This window comes from Ceratotherium simum, chromosome 2, assembly GCF_057802395.1.
Source record: "Ceratotherium simum simum isolate JZ-2026a chromosome 2, ASM5780239v1, whole genome shotgun sequence".
Lineage (NCBI taxonomy): Eukaryota > Metazoa > Chordata > Mammalia > Perissodactyla > Rhinocerotidae > Ceratotherium > Ceratotherium simum.
The window spans coordinates 45,974,327-45,984,603 of record NC_141901.1 but is presented as its reverse complement, the minus strand read 5'-3'; the positions used below and the strand labels follow the sequence as shown (position 1 = coordinate 45,984,603).

At 38.6% G+C, this 10,277-nt stretch overlaps 1 protein-coding gene across 2 annotated transcripts in view; it reads left to right on the top strand.

Annotated features, from left to right (window-relative positions):
• The first annotated feature begins 1,819 nt into the window (after nucleotides 1-1,819).
• VPS45 (vacuolar protein sorting 45 homolog) overlaps nucleotides 1,820-10,277 on the top strand; it is a 66,506-nt gene continuing 58,048 nt past the window's right edge. For both annotated transcript variants that reach the window (XM_004435944.3, XM_087444048.1), the window contains exons 1-4: nucleotides 1,820-1,974; nucleotides 2,623-2,757; nucleotides 5,734-5,794; nucleotides 9,837-9,916. In XM_004435944.3, coding sequence (XP_004436001.1) covers nucleotides 1,882-1,974; nucleotides 2,623-2,757; nucleotides 5,734-5,794; nucleotides 9,837-9,916 — 369 coding nt within the window. In that variant the 5' untranslated portion in view covers nucleotides 1,820-1,881. The remainder of the gene's footprint in view (nucleotides 1,975-2,622; nucleotides 2,758-5,733; nucleotides 5,795-9,836; nucleotides 9,917-10,277) is intronic.

Genomic DNA, 10,277 nt, shown 5'->3' with positions numbered 1-10,277 from the left:
TGTTAGCTTAGGGCCAGTCTTCCTCGGGAAAAAGAGGATTGGCATGGATGTTAGCTCAGGGCTGATCTTTCTCACACACACAAAAAAAAGTCCAAATTATAGGTAAGAAAACAAAAACTAAGCAACACAGGAGAGTGGAGGTGAATTTTCAAATATTGGTATCTTACAAGATTTGCAGGTGTTTCATTTTTCATTAGCATTGGTTTGTTTTCTGTAATATATGAACATTTTAAATTGATAAGAATAGAATTTTCATATAACATTAGATTTTTCTCATTTGAATCCATTTAAAGATTCTCATTTTCATTCCACCATAACTTTTCTTTGAACACATATCTCAAAAATAGAAAAAATGCCCAACGGGAAGTTTTATTTACTTGGAAGAAAAACTGAAAAAGAGAGAAAATAATTTTCACAATTTCAAAGATGATAAAAATCTATATTTCAAGTGGTTTCTGACCTCCCTTAAAGAATGTGAAAATTGTATATAACGTTTTATAAAGTAATCTTAAGAGCCAGATGAATGTTAGCGTGCTCTGGGTCTAGTTAATCGTATGCTTCTTACAATATAATCAAAGAATGATTGATTTGGTAATGTTGAACTTACTGATTAAACTCACCCCAACAAACACTGGTCATTATTTTGGTGGAAATATTTACAAGCAATTACAGTCACTGATTTCTTGCAGTTGTTTCTTGTTACTTTCCTAATTTTACAATTCCCCATAGTAAAGGTGCGAAAACTATTTACCCTCCTTTTCGAGAAAGAGCCTGATGGAAAGACCTGCGGGGTATAAACACAAATACAGACATTTAGAAGTTGATGGCTTTAAGATTCATTTTGTTGCTAAGTTTTTGTCCTTTCTTAAATCAAGATTTGTGAATTTTCCCTTAAAATCCCCACGCTACTTTGCCTTGGCCCCACCGGACACGTGCTCCCTACCCACTTCAGACCCTGTTGACTCGGCTCCTGCCCGCAGTTCCAGCGTCGCAGGTCCCCAGCGCCCGCGCTAGTTGGAGCCCGCGGTGTCCGATCGCCCAGGACGCCGAACCCGGGTCGCTTGGGGCTGCGCGGGACCCGCGCGCTGCGAGTCTCGGCGGCCGATCCCAGCTCCAGGCCCTCCTGGGGATCTGAGGCCTCTCCCAAAACATCTCTAAAGGGCGTTCGTTCCCTTTGTTCAGTCATTCAACAAATATCTGTTCAATTTCCCATGCCCCCCCGTCTTCGGAAAACCAACTCCGGCCTCACTTCGCAGGGGCACTATCCTCGCCTTGTCAAGGACCCAAAGAGGCCGAGGAAAACGAATCTCCGCCACTACTTAGCAGACACCGCGTGTGATTCACCAACAGCCGTCCCTCCGAGTCTCGAGTGTCCGGGGGCATCACGCCACCTCTCTTCCCTTCATCCTTCACTGCCCGAGAAAGCGTTAATGGCAAAGAGTGACCACGGCCACGCTCTGTGGTTCTTGCCTCGGAGCCAGCCTTACGCCAAGTTCCTCCACACCGCGAGCCGCCACGCTCTCCCCAAGCCAGCAGCTTGGGGAGAGCTTCAGGCCCCGGCCGGGACATCCCGGACCAAGGGCCGGGAGCGGTCTGAGAGTCCGGGCCTCCAACACCTCCAGGCTGGAGGTGGGTAGAGAATCGCGTCTGGGTGTGGCGGCCCAGGGTGTCTCAGCCGGACTTGGCCATCCCGCCCAGAGGCATGGTCCCCCGGCGCGCGCAGCGGAACTACAACTCCCAGCACCGCGGCCGCCCGGACTTCCGGAAGCCAAAGCCGGGCGGGGAGGAAGCGGCTGAGACCGGGCTAAAAGACCGGGGGTTAATGTAACCAGAGGGAAGCGGGTGGGAAGGGCTATAGGGCTAAGCTGTCAATTCGCCACCATGAATGTGGTTTTTGCTGTGAAGCAGTACATTTCCAAAATGATAGAGGACAGCGGACCGGGTATGAAAGTTCTTCTCATGGATAAAGAGACGGTGAGTTTGCTTTTGCTCAGTTCTTGTTTGTGAGGGAACCCACCCTCCCTTACAATAGCTGGTCCCATTCCACTGTAGGATTTAGTAATTCATTAAAGAGCTTTTTAATGAGGGTCAGTTCTGTGTGGAACTGAAAGGTTGTATGAAACTTGCCCAGTAGGTTTTCAGTCTAAATGGCTCTGACTACTACCAGAGATTTCTTCTTCTACCCGGAACGATTTATTGAAATCAGAAATCCTTTTCTAAATGTCCCTGCCAAGAAATAATATGTGAGAGAGCACATAGAAGACTTGGGGATGGTCCTATTATTTCCACTCAGCGTTGTGTTTTCAAAGTACAGCTGTTGGGGCTCAAGCTGAGATGATAGGTTATTATTTGTTGGTCACAGAATTTGGAAAAAAAAACTCTTTAAGATGGTGGAAAAAATTTGGGGGGAAATTTATGGATTGTCCGTGTTCAGAGAAAGCATGTTTTTCATTCTGGTACGTTACCTACATGTTTCGGATGCTAAGTAAGTGTTATTACATATGTTAGTGTTTAAGTTATCCAGCTAAGTAGTAATGAAAATTTTTTTTAAGTCATAGGTATTGCTGCTTGTTTTTATTATTCTAGACTAGCATAAGATTAGTTAATTCTTTTTCTTTACAGACTGGCATAGTGAGTATGGTATACACACAATCGGAGATTCTTCAGAAGGAAGTATACCTTTTTGAACGCATTGATTCTCAAAATCGAGAAATCATGAAACACCTGAAAGCAATTTGTTTTCTTCGACCTACGAAGGTACTACAGAAACTGAGCTGCCATCTGCCCAGGCCAATACAGAACACTATGATCTGAAAGCATTAAGGGAAAATAAATGTGTATTATCATCATTTGTGGCATCATAATTATCCTCGTTTATCAGAGTTATAACCTTGACTCTCCTCCTTTCCACATTTCAGTTCACTCCTTACAGCCAGTTTTTCCTTCAAGATATCTTTTAGGTTCTCAGCTACTTCCAAAGCCGCTAACTACCCTAACAGAGACCCACATCACTTCATTCCTGGATTAACCTCCATACCTATCACACTGAACACCATTGCCGATTAGTCTTATATACTTGCATACTTATATCAGTGTTGTAAGTCTTTATCATTTTATTCACATCTATGTTCAGGAACCTATAATGGCTCAATTTTACTTGTATTACTAAATCTATATTTAGTAGCCCAGCCCTCAAAACCCTCCTTTAGCAGGTGTGGTCTGCCCTTATGTATCCAACCTCCTATGTCGTACCTCTGCTGCTCAACTACAGCCAACTAGACCTTTTTATCATCCCTCCACATGCTCATTTCTGTCCTCTGTTTGTTCTTTTCCCCTAATTACAAGTTCTTTAGCCTTCTGTCAGTTTCATCCATCATCTAAATATAGCCTGAGTCCTCCTTTAAGAATCCTGTATTATTTCAAACTTATTTTGCATATTCTCTTGCCTTATAGTCTTGTTCTTCAACTCCAATGTACTCTTTTACCATGCTTGTACATTATATACTTTCCAAAATATAAATTTGATCGTGTCACCCCTGCTTGAAATCCTTGAATGAATTCTCATTGCTTTTATAATGAAGACAAAACTCCTTAATTGTGGCCTGCAAGGCCTTGTATGGTCTAGTTCTTACCATTTCTACAGCCTCATTTCAAACCATTCCCTTTTGCTTTTAGCTACACTAATCTTTCAGTCCACTGTATTAAATCATGCCACAGGGCCTTTGCACAGGCTCTTCTCTCTGCCTGGAACTTCTTCACTTCCTCAAGCAAATCTTCACTGGCCTTGCTGGCCAGGTCAAACTCCCCTCTTATAAGCTCTTACAGCACCATCTTCCTCTCCCTATTGTTTGTCAAGGTTGAAGTTTTATATGGTTTGTGTGATTAATTAGTATCTGTCTCACCTACCAGCAGTAAGCTCCATGAGAGCAGAGATGGTGTCTTCTTTTTCATACTCTTATGTCCCTAGTGCCTGCCATATAATGGATACTCAATAAATAGTTCGTGAATTAATGAATACATTAATTAATAATATAGTAGTTTCCAATTGTTTCACATTTGTAGCTCTTAGTCATGAAATTTTGGTTCTGAGAGCGATCTTAGAGATCATCTAGTCCATCATTTCCTAACACTTTATTAGCCAACCTCTTTACAGCTATATATATATATAATCTCTCAAACTCAAAATGTGTTCTTAAAAACAATTTTTCCTTAAGATTATATTATGAAGTTAATTTTTAATGTATTTTTTAATCTAAATGACAATTTTTAAAACTTTTTTCCCATTTAACAAGCAATGTGTATTGCTTATATTACTTTTAATTCTGTAAGGAAATGTATGATTTTTTTAAACATTAAAAAATGATATATGATGTATAGTTTGGGGACCAAATTTATATTGAAATTTAATCATGTGTTATAGATCAAAAATAGATAAAACTTGCATTATGATCTTATGCAAGTGGAATTCTTGCCAGCCCTGGTGGTCTGGTGGTTAAGATTTGGTGCTCTCACTGCCCCGGCCTGGGTTTGTTTCCCAATCAGCGAACCACACGAACCATACCACCGCCCATCTGTCGGTTGTCATACTGTGGCCAAGTAGTGGCTGCATGTAGCTGTGATGCTGAAAACTGTGCCACTGGTATTTCAAATAGCAGCAGGTGCAGGATCACCCACGGTGGACAGGTTTCAGTGGAGCTTCCAGAATAAGACAGACTAGGTAGAAGGACCTGGCCACCCACTTCTGAAAAAGCCTGGCCATGAGAACTCTAAGAATAGCAGCAGAGCATTGTCTGATATGGCTTGGGAAGATGAAAGGATGGTTTGAAAAGACCGGGCAGGGTTCAGCTCTGCTGTACACGGAGTCGCTAGGAGTCACAATTGACTTGAGGGCACTAACATCAATGATTGGAATTCTTATGTTTTGATTATATAAAAATCAACTGGTTTTTTACTTCTAAATTTCATATTTTATCTTAAAATAATGTAACTTTAGAAAAAATCTTAGCTGCTATTTGCAAAGACTTCACAAACATTGCAGTTGTGCAGAGTTTAGGGCCCAACAAGTTAAAAACCAAAGTGAATATAATTAACTATATTTTCTCTTGAAAGTTGTTTTTTTTTTTTTAAATAACCTTTTTTTTTTTAATTTTTTATTTATTTTATTTTTTTTCCCCCAAAGCCCCAGTAGATAGTTATATGTCATAGTTGCACAGCCTTCTAGTTGCTGTATGTGGGACGCGGCCTCATCGTGGCCAGAGAAGCGGTGCGTTGGTGCGCGCCCGGGATCCGAACCTGAGCCGCCAGCAGCGGAGCAACCGCTAAGCCACGGGGCCGGCCCTGAAAGTTGGTTTTTAAAGGGCTAGACATATTTTGATATTCTATATAAGAATTTTTATCAGATGAATACAATTTATAGACAAGCAGCTTGAGACACATTTGCAGAATTATTATCAATTTTATGTTGTATTTCAACATCTGTGTCCTTCCTATTTTTTAATGTTAATTTGGCCAAGGTAGCACAGCTAGTTAATATTATATAGTATAGATTCCTGATCATTATATTTAATGTATCTCTTTTTCATCCCCAGCCCTCACCTCCCCAACATACATACACTTAATCTAGACCTCAGCACATAGTAGACTCGCAGTAAATATTTAAATAAATCAATGGATATTTATTACTTTTTCACATAAGCAATTCTCATATTTTGTTTGTTGTTCTTTCTTTTCTAGGAGAATGTGGATTATCTGATTCAGGAGCTCCGAAGACCCAAATACAGTATATATTTTATTTGTAAGTATGTTATTTCACCTATTCAATCATGTAACTGTATCCTAGCTAGTATGTTCTTGTGGGCACTTCATATCATATCTTCATATGATCGATAAGTTAATTGAATCCATCACTATAAGAGTCTGTTTTTTTTAATGTCCTTTCAAAGTATTAAAAGTCTTGTGACCAACAGTCTATTTCAGAGAGCTAAATATGACTTCCATTCATCATTGGTGGCTTAAGTTAAAAACATTTTTTTAAGTTTTCTTTGTCTTTTAAGATTCTTTGTAAGTCAAAAGTAGTAAGTAGCCAAATTTCACATCCCACCTTTAAAAATGTATACTTATTTCTGTTTTGCACTTCTATGAACTGAGGCATAGAAGCCGATTTATTTATTTGGACGGAGGATATACTTGAGTTTGTTGGAAAAGCAGAGATTTATTTTACATACCAGATGAAAATATTCCACTTCTCTTTGCGACTTTAAGTAATATTTGAAAGTACAAGTCATCAAGTAGATATCTCTTATGTGCATAATTTTTTTGGGGGGTGGGGGGAAGCCTGGAAATAAATTAGGTTTGTGGTTACTGTACAATATGTACAGATTTTTTTGATCTAATACATGCTCCTTTGGAAGTTACATCTTTTCTCCTCTAGATGTCATTATTGATCTTTATAGAATTAGTACAGTTTATTTGGTGCTGTTGCCAAAACCAAGGACAAAATTTAACAATCAGTATGTAGGGCATTTGGGAAGTTTTAAAGCTTACTTGAAGGCTTTGAAGTTTTAGGGTTTAGACTATAGTCTAAGACGTACATACTTTCTTCAGCATATACCACAATTTAATAATGGTACCAAAAATTAACATTTGTGATAAGACTTCGTATTTTTATAAAGAACTTTCTCATATATTATTTCCTTACAACAACATCAACAGGTAAAAACAATTTTTTTTTTTTTTTTTTTTCCGTGAGGAGGACCAGCCCTGTGCTAATATCCAATGCCAATCCTCCTCTTTTTTGCTGAGGAAGACTGGCCCTGGGCTAACATCCGTGCCCATCTTCCTCTGCTTTATATGGGACGCTGCCACAGCACGGCTTAACAAGCGGTGTGTCGGTGTGCGCCCGGGATCCGAACCGGCGAACCCCAGGCCGCTGCAGCAGAGCGCACGCGTTTAACCACTCGCGCCACGGGGCCGGCCCCCAGACAATTTTATTAGTTTCTGTCATCCTAGTTTTGGGGGGTTTTTCTGGTTAGTAGTCATAGGTTTTCTTTTTTAATTAAACTTTTTCTTTTGAGATAATTGTAGATTCACGTACAGTTGTAAGAAATAATACAGAGATCCCACATACCCTTTACCCAGTTTCCCCAATGTAGCATCGTACATAACTATAGTATACTTTCACATTCAGGATATTGACATTGATACAATCAAGATACAAAACATTTCCATCTCCATAAGAATCCCTCTTGTTGCCTTTTTATAGCCACATCTACTTCCCTCCCACCCCAACCCCCTCATTAACCCCTGGCAATCACTAATCTGTTCTCCACTTCTATAATTTTGTCATTTCAAGAATGTTGTATAAATGGAATCATACAGGATATAACCTTTTGGAATTGGCTTTTTTCACTCAGCATAATTCTCAAGAGATTTATCCAGGCTGTTGCGTATCAGTAGTTCATTCCTTTTCATTACTGAATAGTAGTCCATGGTATGGATGTCCCATAGTTTGTTTACTCACCCATTGAAGGACATCTGAGTTGTTTCCAGTTTTGGCTACTATAAATAAAGCTGCTATAAACATCCATGTACAGGTTTTTGTGTGAACATAAATCTTCATTTCTCTGTAATAAATAATGCTCAGGAGAGCAGTTGCTGGGCCATATGGCAGTTGCATGTTTAGTGTTTTAAGAAACTGCTAAACGTTTTCTAGAGTGACCATACCATCTTACATTTCTACTAATGATGTACAGGTGATCCTGTTTCTTTGTATCTTTGTAAGCATTTGGTGTTGTCCCTATTTTTCATTTTAACCGTTCTGATAAGTGTGTAATCATTCCAGTATTTTTTAGTCTGATCACAAGCTAGGTAGAAAGTGTAGAAACTTTTGTACTCAGTAACATGTATATATATATCTATATAGAGAGAGAGATTCCCTGTGCTGCCAAATTTAAGTGGACACCTAACAGAATCACTCCTTTGCTGAATCTCTTAGCTAAAAATTGAATAGGTCATGAGATGCAAGACTCCTTTTTTCTCTAAAGAGAGTTCTTTGATGCAGTGGTTGAGATTAATAACGAATAATAAATCTAATATTTATTTTTCTGGTTCTAAAGATTCTTTGATTTGGGCTGAAATCTATGAAGTAGAAGAAAAAATTATATACATTAAAGTGGTTAGCACTAAAGTCTAGGAAAAATAGACTGTTGAAATTTCTTGGGTGGAGCAATCAATTTCACAATTTTGTTTGATTGAAATAAACTAAAATGAGTTGTATATAGTAATTTTATTCATTACAGACTTTCAGCATAATTTATATTAGAACTAAACTGGCCTTCTGCTCATCTCATTTTTTTATAATTTTATTTTTGTATATTTTTATGTCTACTAAATATCATGTATAACAGGCCCCTCCCTTCTTTCATTAAAAAAACCTTTTTATTATGGAAGTTTTCAAATATATATAAAAGTAGACTGACTAGCATAATAACTCCCAATGTACCCATCACCCAGTTTCAACAATTACTGCACTGTGGCCAATCTTGTTTTAGCTATACCGTCACCTACTCCCCTACCAATATTATTTTGAAGGAAATCTAAGCCATCATATGATTTCATCCGGAAATATTTCAGTATGCATCTCTAAAAGATAAAGACTCTTTTAAAAAATACCATTATTACGTCCAAATAACAAAAAATAACTCCTATTTTCAAATAATCATTTGGTGTTCAAATTTCAAATTCTCTCATGTCTTTTGCTTTTTTCACTGTTTGTTTGTTTGACTCAGGATCATAGTAAGATCCACACATTGTCATTGGTTGATATGTTGTTTAAGTTTCTTTAATCTTTTTTTTTTTTTAAAGATTTTATTTATTTATTTTTTCCCTCAAAGCCCCAATAGATAGTTGTATGTCATAGCTGCACATCCTTCTAGTTGCTGTATGTGGGACACGGCCTCAGCATGGCCGGAGAAGCAGTGCGCGTCCGGGATCCGAACCCCGGGCAGCCAGCAGCGGAGCGCGAGCACTTAACCGCTAAGCCACAGGGCCGGCCCGTTTTCTTTAATGGTCTATAGATTCTCTGTCTCTCTCTCCCTTTCTCTGTCTCCTATGCAATTTATTTGTTAAAGAAACTACATTGTTCTGTTAAAGTTTCCCACAGCCTGAATCTTGCTGATTGCATCCCTTGGGATAGTTTAACATGTTCTTTGCAGTTTAAAATGTTCCTCTGTCCCCTGGTTCCTGTAAATTGGTACCTGGATATAGAGGCTTAATTATCTTCAGGGTTGATTTCTTTTTGGCAAGAATACTTCATAGGTAGTGTTGTGTGCTTCCATGATTGTCTCTTATTGTGATATTAGCAGCAATTGATGCTCAATGCCTAGGTCCATCCGTTGATTCGTTAGGGGTTGAAAAAAATGATGATGTTTTAATTCTATCATTACCATTTCTTCTTTGTTTTTTAGCTGGAATATTTCTATAAAGAGACATTTACCCTCGTCTACTATTTGGTTATCTGGCAGTACAGTTTGTATATAAAAGGATAGAAGCTTACTTCTTTTCCTTTATTTGCTATTTTCAATATAATAACTTGTTTCCCTAGCATCCGCCAGTGGCTACAATGGTGGTCCTTTTTCTTTTTTTTTTTTCCTAGTATTTTGGATTTTAAACATATTTGTGCTACTCATTCCAATTTGAAGGTGTTCGACTTTGACGTTTACCACAATGTATACTAAACTTCACTTCACCCTTAAGTTTTAACTGTCAGGCCCATTTATGTCTAATTGCAGCAGAGATAATCTCCTTTGAGTCAACCACAACTCATATGTCTGTTTCAGATTTAAGTAATGTGATCAGCAAGAGTGATGTGAAGTCATTAGCTGAAGCTGATGAACAGGAAGTTGTGGCTGAGGTTCAGGTAAACATATTGGTCCTCTAACACATCTCTTATATTGGCCCTCTTCAAAAATTTGTGTCTAAAAATAAGGAAGGTGCAGTCTCAAAAGAAGGGAGACTTGATCAAACACAATAAATGTGCATTGCACCAGACTATACTCACATTTAGAAAGTTTGGGAAAGGTATAAAATTGGATGGGGACAGAATTAAAGGAGTCAGTGGGAATAAGGATTTTGGACTGATACTGGATCCTACTGGATTGGTAGGAAGGGTTTCACAGGGTTAGGGACAGAGTCAGATATGTCTTTTGCTAGTTTTATGAGCTACACTATCAGAATGTTCCTCTACAGGACTATGTCTGATTGGGAAAGAGTAGGAAGTA